This window comes from Tiliqua scincoides, chromosome 1 (assembly GCF_035046505.1).
Source record: "Tiliqua scincoides isolate rTilSci1 chromosome 1, rTilSci1.hap2, whole genome shotgun sequence".
NCBI lineage: Eukaryota > Metazoa > Chordata > Lepidosauria > Squamata > Scincidae > Tiliqua > Tiliqua scincoides.
Window position 1 is genome coordinate 16,358,918 of NC_089821.1, and position 27,990 is coordinate 16,386,907.

The window sequence follows — 27,990 nt, forward strand, 5'->3', positions numbered from 1 at the left end:
AACTGTACTTAGGATTGCAACCTTTAGCTATTATGGGGTTTACTACACTGGCCCGTCAATATTCCTCCTGTAGCAAAGGAAAAAAACTTCCCTCCCTCCCTCCCTCCTTCCTAACCCCAGGACAGGGAGGCCATGCAACAAGTGAGATCCTAATGACAGTAAGAGGGAGCAATGAAAGAGGCTAAACAGTGTCAAGTGGCTGTTTCTTGAGTCTACTGCTTGCCACCTTTTTTCCTTTCTGTAGCTGCATAGAAAGCCCGAAGAATCATATCCCTGTTATTCTGGATGTTATAGTCAGTCAGCTTCAAGAGTTTGTCAAAGTCTTCCTGAGTGTAGGTAAAATTCATCAGGTGGTAAGGTGAGCAACAGCCAGCAAAGGGAACTTTGCCTTCCTCCATCTCTGTCTTCTCACGTTCCACCTCTGAGAAAATAGAAACCACTTCAATTAGTTCATCTAGGAGATTCATTTGGGAGTATGATTAGGATTAATTCATGACTCACAAAAAGCTGGAGATCTATATAAGGCTGATTCAGCAAACAACTGTGCTATAAATTTTTGGACAAGATTTTTGAAACTTTGAAATTAACATATATTTATAGATAAGCATCTCCATTTCTCAGAGTACAATGCTGCGATGGCCCAGCAAGCATGCTGTAAAGCAAGCAATAGGCTGCACCGGCTGGAAAGCCTGCACCATCCAGCCAGTGCCAGATTCAGATCTATAACCAACAGAGCAGGTAGGTACTGCTACATGTGGCAGGGGGAATAATGGTGTGGGGGAGGGTAAGAGGGGATGGATAAGTCCTGGAAGGGGTGCGGGATCAACCGTAATGGCTGATGCCATATACTATTCCCTCTCCCGAGATTCCCCCCCCCCCCCAACATGGGGCTTCTTGAAATTGTGCCAGTGATTTAGCTGATACAGATCCAAGTATCCCCATTGGGCAGGCTGGGGCTTTACCTGGGGTAAGGGATCTAATGTCACTTTGAGGAGGCCTCCAGCCTGCTCCTAACCAGTATAGGATACAGCATGGCCACTCAGCCCTGCTGCACAAGCTCTGGTTAGGACTGGGTTGCCCGTTTGTTATTTAGTCTCTGAAATCTCTACAATCTCTGAAATATCTCAAGAATGCAAAATCAGTACACTGATGTTGATGGTGTCCAAAAAAAATTTTTTTTTGCTTATCCCATCAAGGGCATACAATGGATATACACACAGGAGCCATGTCTCAGGTTTCTAAGGTATTTCTGAGAGTCATATGGTGCCAAATGCTTTGCTCATCCCTGCCCTACAGTTATTCTATCCCTTACTTAGGATGTCACAAAACAAACAGCCAGTGGCATTCCAAGTGACTCCTGGCGCACCACCTCTCTAAGCCACCCCTTTCCTCTCCATAGGAGGTGACAGCCTAGAAAGGCAGTGCACTGGGATTTGCAACTCCCAGCAGGCTGCCTCTCTAGGCCGCCCCTTTCCTCTCCTCTTAAAAAGGAGGGGGCGGCCCACTGCCAGTCTGGTACTGAATTGCGGTCAGGCAGGCAGCAGCTTGCTGCCTCTTCGGCTGTGATTCTGGACGCCCCTCCTTCATCAGGAGGAGGGTTTCCTTCCGGAGCTGCCGGCTTCTTTCGCTGAACAAAAAAGTTAAACAGGTGACAGGGGGTTGTGAGGCTGGCAGTACTGCCGCCTGAGGGGTGGTGCCTAGGGTATCTGCCCCTCTTGCCCCCCACTAGGTCCACCTCTGGAAACAGCCCAACCCTACACATGTTTACTCAGAAGAAAATTCAATTGTGACTATAGGACTAGTGTGTTTAGGGAAGAAGTGTGTGTGGAGTTACCGCCAAAATATTATAGGTCTAAAAGCAAAATTTACCTGGTTCCTTAAATTTTTGAAACGTATCATTCACAAGTGGGAAATGAAGCACTATGGGAGCTTTTCGATTCTCATTATCTATGAACAGGTAACACTCTCTTGGATTCTTCTTGTCTTCCTCGCTCAGGAAAATCCTGGGAAAAGGAATTCCCTGCTCCAAGCAATATTTTTCTGTTTGTTCAATAGACTATAACATAAAAAGAGAGAGTAACCTTAAAACTTAAATAAAATAAAGGCTACCTTTTGCATTAATAAATGTTAAATTATGGAACCACAGTTATAAGAATATGAATAAACTCATAAACTCATAAGAATATGAATAAACTCATAGAACAAAGAAATGCAATATTATGTATGTATTAATTCTTAGAATTATTAGATTTATCCCCCTAACAGTCTGTTGCTATTGTTATTTTCTCATTCTCTTTCATTTCCTGGGTGACCCTGGGCCAGACCCTGTCTTTCAACCTCACCTACCTCACAGGGCTGTTGTGAGACAAAAGGAGAAGAACTATGTACACTAGTTTTTCCAGAAAACAAACTGGAATAGCCAATTCTGGGTCACCAACATCCTGGGCCACCAACTCCGGACCACCAACATTCTGTCCATAGTTGGTAATTCCTTGGCAGCCAGATATAGGAACTTCAACCAAAATGACCTGTCACTAGCCCAGTCTGCGAGTACAATCATCCACTTTGATACAAAGGTATGGATGACAGAGGCAGAAAACACACTTGAGAGGAAAGGACCATGTAAATACATATGCTAAAGCTTAAAATAGCCAGACACTACCAGTAACTCAACCTGAGTTCTCATATTGAGTGAACAATCAGTGTAATCCATTCATTCATTACCAGATCCATAAACCTGCTTAAAAACTTAGAAAAATCTTAGGAACTTTTCCTAAATCACTCTTTCCACAGCATCCAATCGCAATGATCTAAAAGAATATCTGCTTTATCCTGCTTCCATTGCAAAATTATGGATGTAGATTTAAAGGTTAACCCATATCGAGACATTGGCTACCCTACAAAAGTGTTGTGAAACCAGGAAAGCAGATGGCTGGCAGCAAGACATAGTGAAACTGACCTGGAAAGGAGCATCTAGGGAGCAATCTAATGAAAAGATGACATCCACTTTCCTCTCAGTTCTCAGGAGAGGAGGACAACTTGTGTTGATGAAATATGAAGCATCAACCAAGCAGATATCATCTTCTGATGGTGTAAGTCTGTTAGGAGATCGGTCCAGCTGGCAGTCTGAAAAGCAGATTGTGTAGTAAAGAATAATCCAGTAGTCTAATCTGATTTTTCCAATCAGATTTTTCTAATCCAGATTTTTCCAACAGGTTTCAAAGGAGTTTCAAGAGAATTCTCAGAGCAGGCAAAGAAATAGCAAATACATATACAAAGAGAAGAACAACTTTCTTTCACAGAGGATTTGGAAAGGGAGACTTTTTGTAACTAAAACTCAAGAATTGTAAAACCAGAACCAGGGGATATCCACGAAAATTGAGTTTTGGGAGGGTAAAGACAGACAAAAGAAAGTATTTCTTTACTCAGCGTGTGGTCAGTCTGTGGAACTCCTTGCCGCAGGGTGTGGTGACAGCATCTGGCCTGGATGCCTTTAAAAGGGAATTGGACAAGTTTCTGGAGGAAAAATCCATTACGGGTTGCAAGCCATGATGTGTATGTGCAACCTCCTGATTTTAGAAATGGGCTATGTCAGAATGCCAATGCAAGGGAGGGTACCAGAATGAGGTCTCTTGTTATCTGGCGGGCTCCCTGGGGTATTTGGTGGGCCACTGTGAGATACAGGAAGCTGGACTAGATGGGCCTATGGCCTGATCCAGTGGGGCTGTTCTTATGTTCTTAATTGTAAGAATTGCTTTCTAGCCTTACTAAAGCGGGCTGCTAGATAAGCCAATGAGTGAGTACCAATTGGGACTATAACAAGAGGCTGGAATTACCTTTCCGCATAGAGAACTGACTCTCTTGATAGTAGTCCTTATGCAACTGGAAACCTTTGAGGAAGTTGGGAACATGATGGTGCAATGAACCATTAGTTAAAATATCCCTTGAAATGCTTAAGAACCGTTCATCAGGACACATCCAAGGGGTCCCTGGGCTGGTGGAGCTTTCAGGTGGAACACGGTTTCTCTCTGTAACAGAGAAAGAAGGAGGGAGAAAAGACAGGCCCTGTTGTTACATTGTGCCACAACCATATTAGAGTAATATTATTAAATAAGTAACAGTGGAAATGCTAATCCGTATTCAGAAAGTTCCCATTCAGTTGGCTTCCTCTGTGCATCTCTGTTGATCTTTTAAAAAGCAGACATATTGTTTGTGAATAGCAACATATTAGGAAGAATTTTCACATTTTTATGCTCACGACAGAGCATAACGTTTAGGTGCAATCTTATCTTTTTATCTGGCCCCTGAGCTCTCAGCAGAGGTGGCATTGCTGAAAGGACAGCCAACATGATAACTGGGCTTGCCCATATCTTGAAATATGATCAAGATTTGCATATTTTCTCTTCTGTCACTTGCAGCTAATGAGTTCCTAAATGAGAAAAAAGTGCTTATTTCGGTTATGACCTGTTTAATGACATCACTTCCTGCCTAATGACATCACCTCCGGCCCTCACCAGGTATCATGAGATGCTATTCGGCCCACTGTATGAAATGAGTTTGACATTCCTGTTCTGATGTCCTCACTCATTTTGTCTTGGACAAAAATGTCCAGATTCCAGATGTCTGGATAAGGATTAAATCTACCTGTAGATGAATAACTGGTATGCAACTGATATCTTTTTGTAATGTTACTAGACATGCCCAGCGGGAACATCACTATGCTGCCTTTAATCTCTTCCATTTTTCGGATTACACGCTGGCCACGGCTATTTTCATATGAACATATAGTGGCTACCTCTGTAGGAGTTATTCATGAGACTGCATATTCTTTTCTATATAGTCTGCATACATTTCAAGCAAAAAAAAAACTCCTACCAACATTCCTTATTTTGCATTGAATGAGTCTCTGCCAAGACTCATCTGTGCTGCTCAGTTTATTCAGGACATCAAGCAAATTTGCAGCAAGGATGTTGCTCCATAACGCTGCAGAGCTGAACATATTTAGAGAAACATTAGTTTCATCATACAACTCTTCTCATTCCCCTTAACAACATGAACAAACTGAAACCTGCGACTCCACCTTATCATTGTCTTTGAAAGTAACAGGGCTTCCGGAACTAGATCATGGTCACACTATTGTTCATATATGACATTTATTTATACCTATGTATTCATAAATCATTATGTTTCTTTTTATGAAGCAATAGCTAAAAGCTCAAATAGCAAAGTACAAATTAAATGCTTTTTCCAAAAATTCAAAAATGGAGAATAAAGGGGGTGGGCCTCCAGATCTGTAGATATGGTTCAACGCGGGTCCTTCAGACTTGCGTTGAGCCAGACTTAGCCCAACCTGAGCCCTCATGAGGCAACCGGAAAACCTCAGGAAACCGGAAGTTTCTTTTTTTGGCTGAAATGGCCATTCTGAAAGCCCACAGAGGCCAAGGGTGGACGTGCACAGCCTCTGCAGGTTTCAGGTGACATAGCTCCAGCCATCTCCGGAGGGCTTAAAGGAGGTGGCTTAAAGACTTAAAGGAGCCAAACCCATGGATTTCATTCTCTGCAGTTTTCCGTATCCACTAGGGGTCTGAGAACAGATACCCTGTGGATACGGAGGTGCTACCTGTTCTCCATATTGGTAGCCTGTTTATTATGAGAGGGGAGAAAAAATTGCTGATCAACTGCAATTGCTTTCCTGACTTAAGGATTTAAGAATTTCCTTAAAAGCCTGACCATTGGCACACATTATAATGGAGCATCTTAGTACTGTTCCCAATGAACCCAGAATGTAACTTGGTTTTTGAGACAAATTCCTGTAAAGTGGCATATTCTTAAGATGATGACCTAAACAACAGAGACTGGACTCTGGGTTCTTCTTCATTAGCCGTCCCATGAAGAATTCACTTCCAAAATCTTCTATACGAATGAATGCACCATATTTCAGAAAACCAACTTCATAAGGGGAAAATTCACACCATTCTGTGAACAGAGTAGCAACAAACGTACTTGTTATCTAATTGTGGAAACGAGCATGTCAACATAATCATCCTACCTCTAAGACCATACATGAAAATATACAGTTTTTTTGCATCATAAGTTTACCTCTAATATTTCTCCAAGGACTTTGGAGTAATGGGACATGGTTTAGTCCCATTTTATTACCACAATAACCCTGTGATGTAGGCTAGGCTGAGAAATAGTCACACCCTAATTGAGTAAGGATTTGAATCAATATAGTGTTATGGGTTCTGGAAGAGGTACTTATTTCCATATCTCATTTACTTTCACAATAAACCACAAGTAAGAACACTGTTAATCCCACTTTATGCATAGCAAGGTGGGGTTGAGATAGAAGTTTCCCCGGAACCTGGGCACAAGACCAAGATCATTATCCATAGAACTACTATACTTGTGTAAAAGAACTGCACATATAGTTCAACGTTTTTAAAAAACAAAAACAACAACGACAACAACAACAACAACAAAACACTTCTGGAGTTCCCACAACCAAAGAGGCAAGCTCTCAACCCTCTCTCTTCTCATGGACTTTTCATGGCACTAAAAGGAATGTCTGCACAGACCTTCCACTTCAGTCACTTCCAAACTACATAATATTTTCCTTACTGTATCTTGGGTTTTCTTGGGTTTAATTTCCTGCAGATTTACGTATTCAGTATCACTGGACACAGAAAAATTAACTTCCAGAGAAAGGGCTGAGAAAAATAACTATCATTTGCATCCTCTACTGAAATTACACTTTTATAAGACTTACCTTTAAAATCCAAAGTAGAAGCATGGTTCTCTTTCACATTAAGGGCTAAATAAAGGGGTAAGGGATTCTGCCCTTGACTCACAGCCTTCTGCTGATCAGAGAGTTTGAAATCATGCACCTAAACAGAAAGAAAAATTTAAGGTGCAATCCTAAGGCCCAATTGGCTCAAAGCAAGTCCCTTGCACTGGCCCAGAGGAGTCGCAAAAGTGCCATAAAGCACTTTTGCACCACTGCAGGAGGAGACAGGCCGGTGCACTGATGTGTGCCAGCCTCCAGAGGCAGAATTCAGTACCCAGTAAGTTTGCACTGGCCTGCCTCGCCCAGCGCAGAGGTCTGGGGAGGGCAGGTGAACGGTGGTCTGGAGGCATTCTGGGGCGGAGGGGAGGGTGGCCGGCCAGGGGGCCCAGGGGTGAACCAGGCCCAGGACAGGGGTGGAGCCAGGATCCAAAACTTAGGCCAGATTTTAAATCCCTCCCAGGTGGCCATACCTAGAGCTGGGCTGCTTGGATCTGGGTCACCTCTTTAGGTACTCTTCAAGTAGCCTATTTGGGCTGCTGCCATGTTACCCTCAGTAAGAGGAACTGATTCCCCTTGCCCTGGGTTGCGCCACAGTCAACCCCAACCCTGCGCTGGATACAGCACAGGACAGCTGGCCTGCCTGTTTCAGCACAGGATAGGATAGGGCTGTTAGTAATTTGAAGAAACAAGAGGAAACAAAGGCCTTAGAGAGCAACACAATTCTCTTTTCATTGCTAGGTGATGAATGAATTTGAACTAAATTTCGTCATCGTCTGGCAAAATCTTGTGTGCCAACTCAAGACCTCTTAAATCCAATGGAACTTACTCTCAAGTAAGAATTATAGGATTACAGCATATTTCCCCAATTAATTCATGATTTGGTAACATAATGATAGTTCATGAGAAATGCCATGGCAATTCAGAAGCTTATATTTTGTAGACATCTCCAGGCATTATAATGCAGAACAGAACACAGATTGTGAGATGAGAGCAACTTTGAAATTTTAAGAAAGCTTCACACATGTATTTTTGAACTTTTTGTTAATTGACTGTCACTTGACAAGTACAAATGTGAAGGGATTAATCATACCTATTTTTATTAACACATACTGAAATATACAGGTTGAATATCCCTTATTCGAAATGCTCGAGACTAGAAGTGTTTCAGTTTTTGGGGGGTTTTGGAATATTTGCATTTACATAATGAGATGTCTCGGGAATGGGGCCCAAGCGTAAACACAAAGATAATTTATGATACACCTTATACACATAGACTGAAGGTAATTTTATACAATATTTGAAATAAATTTGTGCATGAAACAAAGTTTGTTCATCCATAGAACTATCAGAAAGCAAAGGGGTCACTATCTTGGCCACCCGCTTCAGATTTTGGAATATTTCAGATTCGGGATGCTCAACCTGTACTAGGAAAAAGGTAGTCCAAAAGCGTACTGTACTTGTGAAGCTGCTCTCCATTATTGTATAACCAGCTAAAAAAGTTCCAGTAGTCACATACCTTATCAAGCAAGATATTCTCAAGAGACCCTGTCCACGGATCATTGAAAGAAGTGGAGATCCTCTCCTTAGCCCTTTGGCTCCTTTGATAATCAATCAGATGCTCTAGAGAAAAAGTGTTGGTCTTGTTCTTCGTCATGTGCTTTTTGGCCTCACAGATTGGCCTCTCTAGTTCTTTTTTGGACCAATTTGAGTCTTCATACAAATTTGACATGGCCCTAAATAAAAGGTTGTAAGAAAACACTTAGGGGAATAAAGACACTACACTCACACACAAATACTCTTACTTCATTGCAAAGGATCCATATGCATGTTGTTAAGAACTGTAGGAAAAGTTGCACAGAATCATTAAAACAGATGAGATGAAAGTAAGAAATATGCTGGGGGTAGCAGCAGCGTAAACAGAGGTAGGGGGTGTTTCGAGGCAGGGGAGGGCAGGGGGCAGATCAGGCCCGGAAGAGGGGGCAAGATCCATGAAGCAAGCCTCCACTGTATCCTAACCCCCATCTCAAGCCTGCCATCTTTACACGGGCTTGCTGAGACTTACACCTGTTATTTTACAGGCACACATCTGAGTAGCCCCATACGGCAAGCTGGGGTGTAACTTAGTATAATGTTATTTGAAAGATATCCTTACCCTGAGGAGACCGCCAGCCTGCTCCTGATGAGTGCTAGATACAGTGGACACCCTGTAGCCCCCCTGTGCCAGCGCTAGTCAAGATTGGGCTGTCAGTCATGCTGCTTTCCATTCCTATGCAAATCTCACCATCTGTGACAGAGGATCTGTCATCGTGAGCCCCAGATGATAATGGAATATCAATGTCACATGTTAGACCAGAAATGGAGAGAGCAGACGTACAACTACTAATTTCTGCTTCTCCTATTTTTGTGTAATGATTGAACTAGCTCTGTTGGAAATATATTATGGAATGGCATATTAGAGGATATCTTAAATGTATTGATGGTGAACATTTTTCACTCTCTCAATGAAGCTTTGTTCAGGGAGTGAAGATTGTGTGACAATAATATTCACACAGTATATACTTCTTATAACTATCTTTTTTTTCCACTCAGATTTCCGACTTCCCTTTCCAAGTTGAAAGTCTCACCAAGTTGAGCCAGCGGTACTACTGATGTATGTTATGCAATCCAAAAGATCAAGCTTCTTAAGTCCTGAGAGCTGCCCGTAAAGAGATGTCATTGCTCTACATCCACCACCAGGTGTCATGATAGCCACTACTGGAACCTGTTTGAAATATACAAACATAGGGATTAACACTTATCACAGACATAATTTGCATAACCATTCCCTATAAGAGGAGCACACCATACATCCCATTCAGTTCAGTCACTTCTGAACTACTGAATATTTTCCTTACTGTATCCAGGCATCAGAGGACATATCCTGACATCCAGAAGCCTAATTGGCTTGGCTTCTATGCCACTTCCTCCTCTCTGTCCATTATAACCTTTAAGGTTAACCAATACCCAATCTATATAGGCCTCTTGAGGGGTCAGAAGGCAGGGTAAATATTTTAATAGATAAATATGTTCGAAGATTCCTTCCCACAAAATATCCCTGCACATAGAAAGCTAGCATAACAGGGGAAAGGGCTCTAGGTTTGCAGTCCCTGGCCTCATCACCATGTCATATGGCACGTGAAAAGAGAGCAGAACTAGGAGGAAATAACTGAACAATACAGAAATGATTCTACCTATCCCACCTTTCTTCCCTGAAGGGGACACAGCATCAGAGCACCCCTGAATGGATTCTGTTATATCATTTTCTTACTCCCAATAACTCCCATACGTACATTCAATGTATTGCTGTTACAGCTCAATAGATTTGCGCACGCAGATTTCCAGCACAGCTGGAAAATGATGAATTTTCTTTTACAGACAGACTTATTTTTCTTTTGAAATATGTGTCTTCTCCAGATCTCACACTCTACCTCATGATCTAAGAGATCCTCTTCTAGCTGAAGGGCACTTTTCAGAGCCGCAGCGACCAATTGCTGTCGTTTGTGTAGGAAAGCCTTCTCCTCCCCACAGAGATCAGCTCCCAAACGCATATCAAGGTGTTCTGAGCTGCAACATATAAGAGGAAAGAGTCAGCATATTGGAAAACAACAAGATATTAGCCCAGGGATACAGGATCAGTATTGCACATTTAGTGGTAACATGTTCCTTTAAATTTGATTGAGAAACTATTATCCAGTGCAGACAGAAGGCAATCGTGCCAGCTTAGTCCAAAAACAGAAGAATCTGGCTCTCCAAAAACTAATGGCATGGTCAACTTCTCTATTAAAGAACTTTTATTTGCAGAAATGCAATACTTTACCAGGTATTTGTGTGTAAATTCAGTTCCAGGTTAGTATCCTGAAAAGGAGGAATTTTAATAAATTAGTACTTAAGGTTGCATTTGCAATCTACAGAATTCAACTGTCTTAAGGTAAGTTTGCATGCTCATATCCAACTTGAAAGAAAATGAATGAAAAATCCTTGGAGTTTTTCTTCTGGTTCTTTACTTTTACAAATGCACTCCACTTGGTGAAAAAAAAAAAAGCAACAACCACATGAACCCATTCTACCAAGTTCCTTTTACTCCCCCCTCCAATGATGCCTCCACAGGCATGATTCTAATGGTATAATGGGCCACTTTATTAACTACTTACAATTTTTTTAACTGCAGAGGGTCAATAGCAATCTAAGATCATGGCTTGTAATCAATAATGGATTTTTCCTCCAGAAACTTGTCCAAACCCCTTTTAAAGGCATCCAGGCCAGATGCCGTCACCACATCCTGCGGCAAGGAGTTCCACGTGTGGTTGGTCTGTGGAACTCCTTGCCACAGGATGTGGTGACGGCATCTGGCCTGGATGCCTTTAAAAGGGGATTGGACAAGTTTCTGGAGGAAAAATCAATTACGGGTTACAAACCATGATGTGTAAGTGTGACCTCCTGATTTTAGAAATGGGCTATGTCAGAATGCCAGATGCAAGGGAGGGCACCAGGATGCAGGTCTCTTGTTATCTGGTGTGCTCCCTGGGGCATTGGTGGGCCGCTGTGAGATACAGGAAGCTGGAATAGATGGGCCTATGGCCTGATCCAATGGGGCTGTTCTTAAGTTCTTAGGCTCTAATCAGGGGAAACGGTGCTGTCTACCTCCCCCACAGCGATACAGGCAAACCATCAGGCTCCAGAATGTGGCAGGTTGCCCACCAGCCACATCTCTCATCGTCACCCACAAAGGGCCAGGGCAGCCAGGTACGCCAGCCATATGGGAGCCTACCATGCACGTTGCATGCCCAGTCAGAGAGTCAGCCAGCCCTAGTTCATCTGGCCAGGCAAGTAAGCATGAGTGGGTCCAGCTTTTCATGTGAGTTGGCCACCCCATGATGGACACTGAGATTTACTTACCTACCCCGGCCTGCACAACACCTGCCTAAAGTGATCAATTACCCCTTTAACCTATTTAGCACCACAGCCCAATTCTCCAGTCTGGGGTAGGCGAAAAAAACACCAGCCTGCTGGCCAATATCAGATGATGGCAAAAAATTCCTACCCGGCCCCCTGCTGGGCAAGCAGCTAATCTCAGACTACAGAAGGTGGATGGGAGGGGAAATGCTGCCAGCGCCAAACTGAGCAGCTGCTCAGCAGTGCCTCATGGCCTGGCTCCTCCCAGCTCTCCCAGCCAATCAGCTAGGGGCAGCTCCATGCCTGGGTCCCATACAGGGGTGAGACTAAGTGCAGCGGTGCGCGAGATGCGCGCCACCAATATTCTGCGGTTGTATCTCTGCGTCCAAATTATTTCATTCAAAAGTTTGTTGCGCATAGAAATGAACATATATGAGGAAGTAGCATTGCAGCAGCATGTTTTTCTCCCAATCTATGTCAATTTACTGCAAGGTCTGAAAAGACTTCTGCCCATAGAACTGTTCCCTACAGCAAGCTCTTTGTCAGCAGTCAAATCTGATAAATGCACACAGGTTGGGGCAAGTCTGCTGCTATGATGCTGTCAGCTTGTGCATTCATCGTGCACAAAACAAATGTATGAAAGGGGCTAACAGAGGGCTCATTTCTAAGAATGCTTTCTAAGTATGTATTGTTATTCTAGAGCAGGGGTGGGCAAACATTTTGGCTGGAGGGCCACATCATCTCTCTGACACTGTTCCGGGGGCCAGCAAAACAAAGAATTAATTTGCATTTCAAATTTGAATAAATTTACATAAAAGAATATATTAGATATGGGACTTATATGAACGAGTGAAGTTTACTGAGCATATTTATAATACACATGAGAGCTATAATATAGGCATGTAAAACTACATTAGAGTTATGAACTGTTTGCCACACACCTGTTGCACAGTGAAAACATACAGACCAAACCAGACCAAGCCAGAAACACATGGAGACATAAGTTGTTCAGAGGCAATGGAAGGGCCTGTTAAAATACTGGCCAGGGAAAAGCAGAAAACACATGGAAACTATAAAAGGCCTTGCTCTAACTCAGCCAGCAGCTCACGTCTGGAGGTTGCAACTGGCAGTCGCGGGCCAGCGCAGGCTCTAACAGTCTCTGACGGGCCACAGGCTCATTGGAGACTGGGGGCTCCCTGGGGGCTGGAGTGGGGGACCCCAAAAGCTGCAAATGGCACCTGGGCCAGGGTTTGCCCACCCCTGTTCTAGCACAACAGGAAAAGATGGTATAACTATTGTCATCAAGGTTTTTAATAAGACATCCTAATAGCAAATTAGGATTGCTGGGTGTGTGCTTAACGTGAGCTTGGACACCTGTTTAGATCACCTGGTTTCCACAGAAGGTTAGCAAACATATTTTGATCAATAATTTCAAGGTTCTCCCAGTGGATTTCTTCAACCCTTAACAACAACAACAATTTGGGGCAGCTATCTTCATACAACATCCTTCAGGAGAATTAGGGCCCAATCCTATCTAATTTTCCAGTGCCGTTGCTGCTGTGCCTATGGGATAGGCACTGCTTCTTGAGTTGGGGAGGCAGTCTTGGAGGCCTCCTCAAGGTATGGGAACATTTGTTCTCTTACCTTTGGGCTGCATTGCGGCTGCCCCGGTGCTGGGAAGTTGGATAGGATTGGGCCCTTAATCATGTCTCAGCTGCCACTTTCAAACATAATGCCTACTGAGATACTCTGAGCAATGTTGTTTCAAGATCAGCTCTACTGTATATGACTGGGACATTCAGGACTCTGTTCAGAGAGTAAAGAACTTACTCCAGACATAGGAAGATTTACTGTCATCTCCTGCCCTTCAGAAAGTAACTTCAGAGGCATTGTCAAAGTTGCTGAGGAATTCCATTTGTCTTGCTTCCCATCTTCTGAGCAATGCTGAAAAGAAAATTATATTTTAACACAAGCCATAAATTATTGTTGAAATAATTTTATCCTGTGCACTCTTGTCCAATAAGGGAGACGTTCAAGGCAGCTTACAGAAGAGATAAAGTATTATAAAAATTGTGCCAAAATTAAAAGAAAATTAATACAAATTAAAACAGCAAAATAGTCTGAGAGCCCAATCCTAATGGGCTGCCCCACTGGTGGAATGCATGTTGTGCTGACACCAGATGCTGCAAAGCAACCATAAAGCACACTCCAGCAGCAGGTAAGCCCATTCAGGAGGTGCAACACGGAGAGAGAGGGCAGAACAGGGAGGGGAGGAGTGTGGATCAAGACTGGGAAGGTAGCAGAATTAGCGGCGCACATGGAATCCTGACCCCATCCTCGAGTATGATCCAATTTCATGGGTCAATGTGGACTTGCGCCTGTGCTTGAGTTGGCACAGGTCTGAGTTGACCCATATCGCCTGCTGGGGCTTACCCAGGCCAAGGAGACAAATGTCCTTTTGCCCCCAGGAGACCTCCAGCAACCAGAACTCTGCCATGGGATGGAGAGAAGCTGTGCTGGCACTGTTGCATCATTGTGCAGGGAGTTAGATGGGAATGGGTGGCAAATGTCATTTGGAGAGGTGCAAGAAATCAAACAACGGACAGCGGTAAACCATCAAGGAAAGGCCAACTGAAACAAAACAAAACTATAACGCAGAAGATTTATCTTAATATAACATGTGTTTTGTAATTGTTGGTATTAGAGGTGTGATATCCCAACCTAAGACAGAGGCAGGAGTTTACAGAAACTGTGGCTGTTTGCAATTTTCACACCTGGAGTATCATTGGCAGGGTAATTACATGAGATGGACAAACATTTGGAGTGAAAGTGTGCATTCAGTCATGTTACCCAACTCCAAAATAGGATGGAACCACCAACTTTACCTTCCCTTTTTTTTTCTCAAATTGGATTGCTGGAGTGGAGACAAGAGCCTGCATGTGAGCAGCCTCAAGCCAGGACTTCCAGGAGTGCGGCTCCACTGCCTTATCTGAGCACGCCTGTTGGTGCAACCAGGGGCTGAACTGTTTTATCCAGAGGTGGCGTCTAGGCAGCATGACAAGCCCTACCAGATGACTCAGCAATTCAGCTGGTTGATCCAAAGGAACCGGTGCCGTTCCATGTAACCCAGTAAAACCTTGGCTTTGGTGGCGCTGTTCAGTCTGAGCAACTTTGCCTCTTCCTTAGAAGACCATGCGAGATTGAGCCACTCTCTCTCTCTCTGCATCCTTCTTTCTCTGGAACTAGACCCCTTGCCCACCTCAGACGATACCGTTTTCTCTGATCACTCTGCTTATGCACGCTGTCTTAGGAAGTTGACCTTTTCCTTGCCTTAAACTACACCATTTTTCTCTGACCCCCCAAGACTAATAGCTTGCTCTCTTCTGACCTTGGGGTGTTGACCCCACTAAGTTATCTGCAATTACATTGAACAGCTCAAAAATGCTTTGTTCGGTCACTTTGTCATTTTTTTGAAGGTATAGAACAGACCAGCATGAAGCAGTGGGGAAATCATGTGAATCCGGAGTTGGCAGCAACAGATGAATGACCTTTTGTGCTGGTGCTAATGATGGGAGATGCAACATGCGTCAGAATATCCTCCCCCCCAATGACGGTGCACCTCCCCAAGCAAGGTGCTACCTGCGAGACCACCTGAGACATTTAAAACCAGCAGACTAGAAGGAGATCCATGCTGTTTTTCACTGCTGCCAATAGGCCTTTTAAAACCAATGGAGAGATGGAGAAGAACCGTAGTGCCCAGCTGGTGCAATGGCTTGTGCCACTTTGAATACATATTAGGACTCCTGCTTTAAGTATTATTGCTAAGCAAGATGCCTTAATTCCAACAACAATAATATTACCTGCAGAAGAGCATTTAATTCTGGTTCCCAGTGTGTTGGGTAGTGGAAGGAAAAGGACTCTACCAGTCCAGATACTAATGTAGTTTGCCATGAGCCTTCATATGATCCATTCATTCTCAATTCAAGGTCACCTTCCTCTACAAAGGGAAGCCCAAAAAGATCATATCACATCCCCTTTGGATTTAGGGTCAGTCACAACAAAACCAGCTGGCATGTAATCATTGTTTGCCAGCTTATAATTAGAAGCAAACAACCAAAGTATTAATACTCATACAGGGATAGTGGCAAACAGCAGCTTAATGTTAATACATAAGCATTTCATTTTTAGCACTTACTTGCAATTTAAGTAATGCCCAAAATTTCAAACAGTACTAGACTTTACTACGGGCAAGATAAAGAAGCAGGATCCAGCTGAACTGTTAACAATCCCAGTGCCCCTTTGGGTGGACTGTGGGACTTTTTTTGCTACCTCTACTGGCTCCTTTGAAATTATGCACAGAACACAGTTGTGTGCAAAAAATTGTTTGCTTCCACATCTAAGTGACTTTGGCTTCCTTTGCCTACATAGGCAGGTTAAAGAGTACTTCATGCACTGTGCACACTGAGCACAGAGAGTACTGTATAGCACATGCAAAAGGGGAGCACAGTCCCACTGTGGTGTACGCACATCCTAAGGGTTGCTCAAACATTACTTGGTATCCTAGTACAGAAACATCTGCACCCAAGTAGCCATTTCTGTATGAATGATTATATTTTGTATTCTGTATACAGATTGTTGCTGCATGGGATAAAATAGGTCAGTAAATATACACAGGCAACATTTATTGTTCCAGGGTACACCGATCTATCTAGGTAGAGTGTAATCAGTGAATGGCTCTCTATAATCAAACACTGGCTTGGCAACTAGAGATTTATGATAAACTAGCAGAGGTTGTTTTTCTAATTTAAGAATCAGCACATCTATATTGAAGATCACTTAAGCATTTAACATACATTTTGATCCTGTTCTTCAAAATGAAATGAAAATAATCTGTACATGGTCTTACCTTTTAAATACTTCATGCCTTCCCTTTTGGCCACAGAAACATTTAAACAGGAAATGGCTCGAGACTGTGAGAAATGAGCAGTTACACAAATTATGAAAATTCAAGTTTCTGAAAGTGTCACCCATTCAATATGAACTGTCTCTAAAAAGTATTCTTTGACATTTGTGGTTCAAAACCTTCCCACACCATTGCCTTTGGTTTCTGCTCAAATCTACTTAAATCATGCTCAGAAACAGAATCTACACCTAGTTCTAACTGTCCCAGCACCCACCCCTACAAACAACACAAGACAAGATCACCTGGAATAATACTGGGCCACCTTTACTGACTACAATAATCAATCACATACCTTCTACCCTACTATCTCCCCAACACTCCCCCTCCTTTAGTGTGTGCACATACTGTGAAGGAGACAGTACAATATAGTAATTTTCCCCTTAACCCATTTCTGCCCAGCCCACAGGTGTACACATTTGATCCCTGGTGTGTACATGCAAAGTTGGGTAGAAATGGTTTAAGCAAATGCAACAAGCCCAAACCCACTCACCCCCGTGAACTCAAACACTCAATGGGGTACCATCCCCCAGTTTGCCTCATGTGAGAGTGGGGTGCCCCCACCTCGGTAAAGGGCAGCATTCTGTGAAAAAATTAGCAATTACCCAAACCTGAAGGACCACACTCTAAAAGGAGCCTGCCTCTCTACTAAGGTCTTCATTGGAGGCCCTGTTGTGTGAATCACCAACATTGGTGGTACATTTAGTTGCAAGAGAGGGTCTTTTTTATAGCTGCATCATGACTTGAAATGGCTTCACCTGGGAAGACATGCCTTACTCCCTCTGTGTTAGCCTTCCATTGCCAGATGAAAATTGTTTTTTCATTGACTTTTGGTCTTTATAATTTTGTTGTCTCTGCCAATTCTAAGCTGTGTTTCTAATTCCTGTCTTTTACAGTGATTTTAAGAAGTTTTGCCATTTTGATGTGACAGTATTATATTGCTAAATGTTGAACATGGCAATGAAAAACTGGGATATACAATGTCTAATTAATAAATGGCTATACTGCATCTTAGTTTTAAAGCAAGGAAAGAAAGCACAAAATCAGAAACATTACCACTAGGATGCCATTTGTGATGAGGTTTTCAAGATGATCCAAACTAAAAGAAGTGGGAAGAAATGGAACATTTTGCAAATGGTTGAATAAATACATTGATCTTAGGAACCAAGTGGCTTACAAATATAGGAATTTGAGCCCAATCCTACCCACACAGGAATGGTGGACACTAAATGCCTGATGCTGTATCCTGTGTGGAATACAAGCAGGCTGTTTATCAAGTGCAGTCTTGACAAGCCCCGTGTCGTGCTTCTGAGCCCAGGAAGGGGTATAGGAATTGGCAGAAGAAGCATCCACCAGTTCCAATCCCCTCCCAAGCTGTTCCTCCCCCCAGTCCACCTTCCCTCTGTCCCAGAACACCTCTCCCACGCTCTCCTGCTCTCCACGCTCTCCTGCCACGCTCTTCTTGCCACCCATTACCTCCTAACCACCGACAGCCGGGGCTCCTGCAGCAGCATCAATGGGGCAGCGCAAGCATCCCTGCTGGCCCTGCTTACTCATCAGGTGAAGCAAACATTTGCAACACCCACTGCAGGCACTGGGGCTGCAGCACCGGTAGTAAGGCAGCACAGGATTGGGCGGTTATTTGGCAGGAAGGGGGGGTAGCCATATGCAGCAACAGAAGCGAATTCCACCTCCTTCGTCAAAATGAATAGTGCAAACAATAAGCATGACCCAACCAAAGACAAGCACTTTCAAGTCCCTTTCAATTTTAATGGGAAAGAGTAAAGAATGTGTTTAATTCTCTTATTGAAGTCAATGAGATTTAGAAGTTCTTTTTCAAAATTGTATCTTGCACCAGTTGCTCTAAAAATGTACCATCTATAGCAATGTTTCCCAAACTGTGGGTCAGCAACTGTTACCCTGCACGTGCCCAATCTCATCTGATCTCGGAAGCTAAGCAGGGTCAGGACTGGTTAGTACTTGGATGAGAGACCGCCTAGGAATACCGGGTGCTGTAGGTTTATACCATAGTCTTTTGAGACTGAAGGTTGCCAACCATTGTGGGTCAGGACCCACTAGGTGGGTCACAAGCCAATTTCAGGTGTGTCCCCATTCATTTCAATATTTTATTTTTAATATATTAGACTTGATGCTACCATGGTATGTGACTGCATTTGGGGAAATGTGACAGACCTGTACTTTTAACAAGCTACTATGTATATTCTTTTAATAATGATACTAAATGGGACTTACTCCTGGGTAAGTGTGGGTAGGACTGTAGATTAGAATTGCTAAAAATTTTCCTGCTTGATAATGTCACCTCCAGTCATGACATCACTTCTGGCAGGTTCTGACAGATTCTCATTCTAAAAAGTGGGTTCCGGTGCTAAATGTGTGAGAACCACTGGTCTACAGTTCTATAGAAGTGTACTGTTCTATAGCCATCATTGCCCTCTGCTGGATGAAAACAGTGTTATTTTAGGCACGCATTAAAGAGTCACTAGCTGGCTTATTGGAAAGTCTTTGGGTAATAATAATATTCTTTTAAAAGTTGCAATAAAACTTGGACCAGCATAATAAGCTCCAGACATGTACCATTGTTATTATAGTAGCCAATCACTATGTTTAATACCATTTCCAAAACCTAAGATGTTATTTTTTAATAATCACTCAACACACGTTTGTTTGTAAAAGTTCCAAAAATTATCACTGCCCCATAAAAGCAATAAGATAACTTAGGAGGAAATGGAATACTAACACTAAAAATTATAAAGCTAATTTAAGAATATATGCTGATCTTCCTTTCCTTGTTCTTTGCTGCTATGTAGATGTATTTGCACAACAGTTTGAATATACAGCCTATGTATACCACATGAAGCTGTAACAAAATCATATTACAAATTTTGAAAAATAAGAAAAATACTAGGCAAACTAGGATTATAGAAACAGGTCTTGTATGCATGAAGCAGCCCCAATCCTATCCTTTCTCTCCCCCACCAATTTAGCCGCACTACCAGAACACACGCTACATCCTGAAAGGTGAGGCAGTCCCAAAGATTTCCTGGAGGAAAGCCCTTGTCACCAGAATGGGTCTAGTCAGAGCCACGACAGCAAAATTACTGGCACAAGTCCAACAGGACCAGGGCAAGCAGATCAAGGCCTGGAAGGGAGATAGCATATTGGCCATGCCACTGCTTCTAATATTGCCTCATTCTGCCCCCTTCCATCTCCTCCCTGTTCCTCTACCGCCTCCCCACTCCATTCTGCTCTCCACACCGACTTACCAGCACTGGGGACATGACTGATCTGTTCTCAATCATACAGGATGTTCCCTAAGGGGGTAATCCTAACCCACTTTCCAGAACCAACATAAGGGCAATGCAGCTCCTAGGTAAGGGAACCAACATTCCCTTACTTTGAGGAGGTCTCCGTGAGTGCCACCAACTGCAGAATGCAACACACATCCCATTAGCACAGCTATGCCAGTGCTGGAAAGTTGGTTAGGATTTGGGCCTAAATGGAACAGAGGCCTACAGCACAATCACCAGTAAATCCCATGGTGTTTAATGGAACTTACTCTCAGGAAAGTGTGTATAGGATTGCAGCCTTATAGAAAGAAGGGCTTTAATGAAATGTATGAGAAGAGTGTGCTTACAGCAAACAAAGAGCTGTAGATGAAAAGCAATTCACTGCAAAACTGAAAAGGCTGCAATCTGACCCACATTTACCTGAGAGTAATCCCCATTGATTATAATGGATCTTACTTCTAAGTACACATGCATTGGATTGGGCTGAAAGTCTTCCTGTGAATAAATTACTTTGCAGTTTACCTACTTATAATTGGTTTATATTTAAATTACAATATTTATAATTGCTGTTTACAATTAAATAATTTGCAGGTGCTGTTTACAGTTCATCATACTTCCCAATATTACTATTTTAGCACCATGCCTTTGTCCCCGTTTTCTAGTGTAACCAAATTGAGGTCTGAGAAACTGAAAGGAGCACACAGGCTTCCCCTGCCTGCCCTATAGGTTGTTGCCCTTCTGTAAGCTGTAAAGCTCTTGAGGCAGAGACTCATCTTTTTGACTCTATGTAAAGTGTCATGTACATTGACAGTACTACATATAACTACTTACTTTTCCTTCACTATGAACTCTACATCCAGTTCTTTCTTTTCCTAGGATGAAAAAGGTAATTGAGATGAGCACAAAGCATGTTAAACAGCAAAGCAGAGAGAGACCACTAATAACTACTGTACTAAAATTAGACATTTAAAAAAAAATTATAAATACCTGTGTACCTGGAAGGAGGGGGGAAGCCTAAATCCACAGAACAGGACCAGCAAAAATATCACAAAGTAGTAAGCAAGCATTCAAATCTTCCAAGACTTTTCTTTTTAAGCAAAACTACAGCAGTTGACAGCTCAATCCTATCCACACTTTCCTGGGAATAAGCCCCATTGACTCTAATGGGACTTACTTCTGAGTAGACATGCATAGGCTTGGGCTGTCAGATGGGGAAGGAAAAGCGAGACATAATGGATCATGTTCAACTTTTTGTCTGCTTCCCTTTTTTGCTATTTTGCTTAATATACAGCCTGAATAAGAGTTTTACAGAAAGTTTTTCAAAAAAACCTATTAAACTCCCATTAGGGGCATGGTCATCCTTGGGGACTGCAGGGCCCCATGCAAAGCATTTTTGTGGGGCCCCCTAATAATAATAATAATAATAATAATAATAATAATAATAATAATAATAATAATAATAATAATAATAATACAGGTATTTATATACCGCCTTTCATGGTCGTCAGATTTCTCCTCGGACTTTATTTCAAGGCGGTTTACACAGGCAGGCTATACTAAATCCCTATAGGGATTTTTACAATTGAAGAAGGTTCTGTCTTTCAAGAACTACAACATTTCAGATGGATCCTTTTATGATCTGGTATCACATTCTGGCCTCCAGTTTCCTCCCACGCAAGCTGACAATCCTTCATATCTCACTTGAAGGGCGGCCAAAGAGCAGATGGAAAAACTCAGCTCGGTTTGTCAGCTGCTTCGAGGTCTCGCCGTTTACAGTGCCAGTGGCCTCGAACTGGCAACCTTCAGCTGTTATCTTCAGGCAAATGGAGGCTCTTCCCTCTAGACCAGACCTCCTGCCCAGTGGCTACTCACCAGGATGAGCAACAGTAGCAAGCCTGGGGCTGATTGTGCCCCGTGCAAAGCAAGACACCCAGAAGCAGGTGACAGTCACATGATGACATCACTGCCAACTGCTTTCGGGTGCCTGATTTCAGGCCAACTGGACCCAGGGGCAAGTGGGAGGGCCACCCGGCAGTAAAGTTTTGCTTGCCGTGCTCTCCTTCCATGCTGGAATGTCAGCCAAAGAGAGAGATGGCAGCTGCAGCTGAGGGAACTCTGCTTGCCATCCAACAAGGAGGGGAGCTGCCATGGGGCCCGATTCAGTCCAACCAAATCACCCTAAGAATGGTTCTATTTAGGGGCTCTTCATGAAATGTGATTGATTTTTTTTCATTCCATAACAGCACAGCAAAAACATCCTTTCTGAAGTACACACACGTTCTTCCCCTAATGAAAGTAAAGCAAAGATACGAGATGGAATAAGGTACTGTACCTCTGAATTAAGGATGAAAGTAACATGGGCTCTCTCTCCAGGTCTGACTTCAGCTACATCAAAGAGAATGGTGAGGAGAAGGTCATCTTTGGTGAGTGGATCTTCATTGTAAACCCTCAACTCCAAAACGTTCTGAAAAATTAATAGATTTGTGAAAAGCAAGTGTGTGTGTTTGTCCTAATTTAGAACTACAGATTCATTCTAACAGAACCTACTATTGATTTGGATGGAAGAAGGTTCTGGTAATAAAAACTCGGTGATGCATTCATTTCTCCTGCCCGTTTCCATCTATTTCAGAAATCATTGAATGAAGGTCCTCTGACAGAAAACTAAATGTGCCAATTCCTTACCTTAACTTGATTCTGGATCACAAAATAGAAGGTTTCGTTCCACACAGGTGTATTGGAGTTTAAGGCAGTTTGGGTTCTGACTTCCTCCTTTGAGGCTGTTGGCAGCCACAGTGTTATATAACAATCAGGTCCACTCACTGCATCAGAGAGAAAACCAGCTTAATGTGAATCTAAACCAGAACTAAATCGCAACATTGGAAAAAACTTTTAAGACCATCTTTTTCATCCTATTCCACTACACCTGAACCTGTTAAACGCATTAGATGGATCTGGTGCTTGGATCTATGGACCAGAAACCAATTTGGTCCATATCCCAAGAGTGTTCATCTTATTTTCTACTATATAAGTGAAAGATTGCTGCTTTAGGGAAAAGTAAAACATTGTGCTTAGGGAAACCTTTGGGTGGAGGAAAAAAAGTGTCCTCTCACACACATAGTGACAGAAGGATTTAGGCAGAGGCATCACTAGAGTCACCACTGGGTGACACCCTGTCACCCAGTGTGAGGATTCGTGGTGTCACCCTCATGAACCCCCTCCCATACCAAACTATACAGAATCCTTAGTAATGTTTTTGTGTTATTGTTACTCATAAATTATAATTCCTGTCTATCACTGGATGTAATGGCGATAGTAGTGAAATCACTGGATGTAATGGTGATAGTAGTGAAATAAACAACTAGGCATTGGTTTGTCCTCTTATTCAGATAAAGAGAGGTATAGCTGCATGTGCATGGCCATGGTGCCAGAGGATTGGAGGATAGCAAATGTCACGTCGATCTTTAAAAAGGGAAAGAGGGAGGACCCGGGAAACTATAGGCCGGTCAGCCTAACATCTGTACCGGGTAAGATGGTGGAATGCCTCATCAAAGATAGAATCTCAAAACACATAGACGAACAAGCCTTGCTGAGGGAGAATGGTGAAAAGCGGTGTGCCCCAAGGATCTGTCCTGGGACCGGTGCTCTTCAGTCTCTTCATAAATGACCTGGAGACAGGGTTGAGCAGTGAAGTGGCTAAGTTTGCAGACAATACCAAACTTTTCTGAGTGAAGAGCAGAAGTGATTGTGAGGAGCTCCAGAAAGATCTCTCCAAACTGGCAGAATGGGCAGCAAAATGGCAGATGCATTTCAATGTAAGTAAGTGTAAAGTCATGCACATTGGAGCAAAAAATCAAAACTTCACATATAGGCTGATGGGTTCTGAGCTGTGTGACAGATCAGGAGAGAGATCTTGGGGTGGTGGTGGTGGACAAGTCGATGAAAATGTTGACACAATGTGTGGCAGTGAAGAAGGCCAATTCTATGCTTGGGATCATTAGGAAGGGTATTGAGAACAAAACGGCTAATATTATAATGCCGTTGTACAAATCGATGGTAAGGCCACACCTGGAGTATTGTGTCCAGTTCTGGTCGCCACATCTCAAAAAGGATATAGTGGAAATGGAAAAGATGCAAAAGAGGGCAACTAAGATGATTTCTGGGCTGGGGCACCTTCCTTATGAGGAAAGGCTACAGTGTTTGGGCCTCTTCAGCCTAGAAAAGAGACACCTGAGGGGGGACATGATTGAGACATACAAAATTATGCATGGGAAGGATAAAGTGGATAGAGAGATGCTCTTTACACTCTCACATAACACCAGAACCAGGGGACATCCACTAAAATTGAGTGTTGGGAGAGTTAGGACAGACGAAAGAAAATATTTCTTTATTCAGCATGTGGTTGGTCTGTAGAACTCCTTGCCACATGATGTGCTGACAGCATCTGGCCTGGATGCCTTTAAAAGGGAATTGGACAAGTTTCTGGAGGAAAAATCCATTAAGGGTTACAAGCCATGATGTATATGTGCAACCTCCTGATTTTAGAAATGGGTTATGTCAGAATGCCAATGCAAGGGAGGGCACCAGGATGAGGTCTCTTGTTATCTGGTGTGCTCCCTGGGGCATTTGGTGGGCCTCTGTGAGATACAGGAAGCTGGACTAGATGGGCCTAAGGCCTGATCCAGTGGGGCTGTTCTTACGAGGTCTGATCCAGTGGGGCTCTCGTATGTTCTGGGGGGGTGGTGTTTGATTGTGTTCCTGGCCCCTGCTGACTTTTGTACCCTCTTTGGCATGATACCAACCAATAGGATGAAGTGGGCACCAAGGCAGTTAAGTAAAAAACAAAAATCAAAGGAAGCAAATAGCCCCGGGGCAGTTAACAGCAAGCAGCAAACTGCCTGTCCCAGCAGCTGAGCAGCCCCAAATTCCACCATCAAATAGCCAAGGAAAAGGCTCTCCCCAGGCAGCAAACTGCTAGCCACTGCTAATGCCCACCAGCCTGGGACTTCACTTTGCTCAGACGAACAAATGGCCTAACCCCTCATCACTGTAGTATTCTTTTGGGTCCCAAGTGAATCATATCCTGCTGCTGACAACTTTAGCAGGGGGACAGTGGCTGAAACATGAAAATTGCTTTTCTGTTCTTTTTTTTTTTTTACAAAATGTTTTTGTAAAAGCACTGAATTGAAAACAAACTTTTAAAAACCCTCACTTGAAAATTCAAACTGGTGACACTCACAAAAGGAATATGGCAAGAGTAAGGTCTGCTTTTGTCCACCCCTTTACTGCTTTGTTTGATGCAACTGCACACACCAGTTTTGTGCGTGTGAGTGTGTGTAAGTAAAAATGGTTCTTTGCTACATTTTAAGTGTTGTGGATCAAGAACTGGATCACATTTATCTCACAATGAATTAACAGCAAATGGCCATTCACAATCACTGTTCCAGTCCCAAGATCATGTCTCAGTATACAACCTGCAAAGTATCTCATTGCATTTGGAACTTCACCATAAGAACTTTAATAAGCAAGCATGTACTGTATAGTCAGACTCAGAAGCCCCATCATTTTAAAGTCTTTCATAGTTTTGTTTTTCTCTCATCAGTAGTTGTAAGTTTAAGGAAGGCGTTACTAAGCATTGCATAAGAAATTCAGTACTCACATACGTCTCCCATAGTAACATTTCTAGCTTGCAAGATCTTCACCATGAGTAGGGAGGTGGGAAAGGCTTGAATCTGCTAAGTAAAGGCAGGACAACATTAACAGGTAGTCACAGAGCTGAATTCAAATACACATAACACCAGGGAGTAGAAGGGAATAGAACAAAAGAAGACAGAGTAAATTATCTCAGAATCATGCAGTGAAAAGACTGGAACATACCTGAGGGTCAGTCCAACCCTAACTACTGAAACAAGTTCCTTTGTGCTTAATATTTCTAATAGACTGGACCATAGCCCTATTCAGGCATTCAGGAGCAGGACTGCAAAATGTCACTCTACACATGAATCCAATGGACTGAAAAGGGCATAAGGGCGACTCTATTCAGATCTACACTTGGAGGTTGGGAGCAGGGGCACCCTGGTCAATCTGCGGAAGGCCTGCAGCATTCCCCTATCCACTTGTTGATGATCCATGACTTCCAAAGCCTGACTGGAGCTCGCGTTATTTGGATACAGTGTTCCTCAAACAGAGAGACAGGACCAAGATGCGTCATTCTATAAATGGCCCAATTCAGAGACTCTTGCCAATATAAGTATTTTGTAGCAAAAACATAGCTCATATAAGGATGTCCATTTTTCTGCTTGGTGATTTGAATAAGAGGTCAACTTAAAAAAAAAAAAAAGGACAAAATTTTTTTAGTGGTTCCCCTAAGAAGAACAGTAGAGCGATCACTCTAATATGGCTAAGAGCCACCTGCTTGATCTGGGAGAAAATGTCTTTTTGATCTTAAATGTAACGAGCAGTTCAGAGCCTGCTCTGACAAGGAATCTTCCAAGGTCATGTTATCTAAGCAGTTTAGAAGCAATTCAGTTGCTTGCTCTTGGCAATTAACAAGGGAACCTGCAAGAACATTTTTCATTGAACTGGGTACAAGCAAGGCAGGTTTCCCCCCTTTCAGCCAGGGCAGGGGAACCTCCCATCTCTTGCACCCCAGGCTGAAACAGGGCAGGGAACCTATTCAGTCCTATGCAAGACCTGGGCACAAATGACAGAAGATGATAGAGGGAAACCTCTCTCGCCTGCATCCAGAATGTTAACAGCAGTGCAAAGCAAGGAGCCAATCCCTTGTCTTTCGAGGTGTCTGAAGCTGAGCACCAGCCACAGATTTCTCTGTTCTTTCTCCAAGTCAGGACTAGAGCCAAGGAACTTCTGTTTCTGGCAGGACCACTCTGACTGTCAAAGCACAGAACAAGGGCATGCACCTGCATTTTTGTCCTCATGCTGCCAGGTTTACAAAGCAGCACAAAGGCAACACCCAAGTACATTTCTGTTCTAGCCCATTTGGAGGGATTTTTTGGCCCCTTGGAGAGGTTTGTCAAGAAGTCAGCTGCATACCTTCACCCCGAAGTCTGCTGCAGCAACACCCTTATCTGTCTGCAGTTGTCACTACAGCACAGAGCGGGCGCTTTTGTTGTTTGAGAGAATGAGATCCACATTACAGCACAATCTATTAAGTTAATGTGTAGTATCATCTTACTGTGCAGAAGAGATTTGATAGAATGTATTGTTTGCCAAATATAACATTATTGAAAACAGAAACATACCCCCATGTCTTAAAAGCAGGAAAGGGGATTGTTTTCAGGAAGATTCTAGTAAAGTATCCCATTAACATTTACTGCACAATTGCCCTCAGGCCAATTTTTAATTCTGTGCTAAATTAGGCTACATTTTACAAGAAAAAGCAGGTTAAGCCCTCCAGGTCAATGAGAATGGAAATTATAGCATAAGTTTATTGTTCAGTAGAGTCTTAATAATCATGCCTTGATTTTGAGGTTGCCCAGGTTGGGAGGGGGCACTTTTTTTCAAGCGGAGGAAGATCAAAGTATTCTTTAACTCCTTCATCCCCAGTATGAATTGTATTTTATTGAAATTTTAACCGTGTTGTTAGCCGGCTTGAACATCTCTAGAGAGACGTTCAAGGTTGACCTTCTTTTATTTATTTAGAATATTTCTATCCCACTTTTCCTCATATAAACTGAGGAAAGGTGGGATATATACATATTGTAAATAAATAAAATAAATAAGGTCAGATTTAGACTCTCTCTCTCTTGCTTAAAGTCACTTCTTATTGGAAAACACCTCACTAGAGTACAGAAGTTCCTTTCAAATCCAATATCCATCAAGTCATGCAAAGTGCTAGGCAGGATCCCGAAGTTGGAAGTCAGGGAAGGTCCCTGGACTTGTCCAAGCCCAGCTCCTTGTCTCTGTGGTGGCACAGCGCTCACTGCATCTCCCAGCATCCCTGTCCACGGAAAAGAAGGCCACAGGGCACAGGCCACAGGGCACAT

General features: G+C 42.9%; 1 protein-coding gene across 1 annotated transcript; it reads right to left on the reverse strand.

The window, feature by feature from the left end:
• Positions 1–212: 212 nt before the first annotated feature.
• Positions 213–27,990, reverse strand: LOC136641924 (cytosolic phospholipase A2 delta-like). The gene is made up of 19 exons (XM_066618077.1): positions 27,795–27,990; positions 22,670–22,806; positions 22,320–22,451; positions 20,819–20,859; positions 17,736–17,778; positions 16,626–16,689; positions 15,580–15,716; positions 13,550–13,663; positions 10,644–10,681; positions 10,255–10,390; positions 9,412–9,548; positions 8,304–8,520; positions 6,770–6,887; positions 5,842–5,976; positions 4,876–4,983; positions 3,837–4,028; positions 2,960–3,126; positions 1,870–2,056; positions 213–421 (listed from the first exon to the last, which is right to left on the reverse strand). Exons 1-19 carry the CDS (start codon positions 27,988–27,990, stop codon positions 213–215), a joined length of 2,508 nt encoding a protein of 835 aa, XP_066474174.1.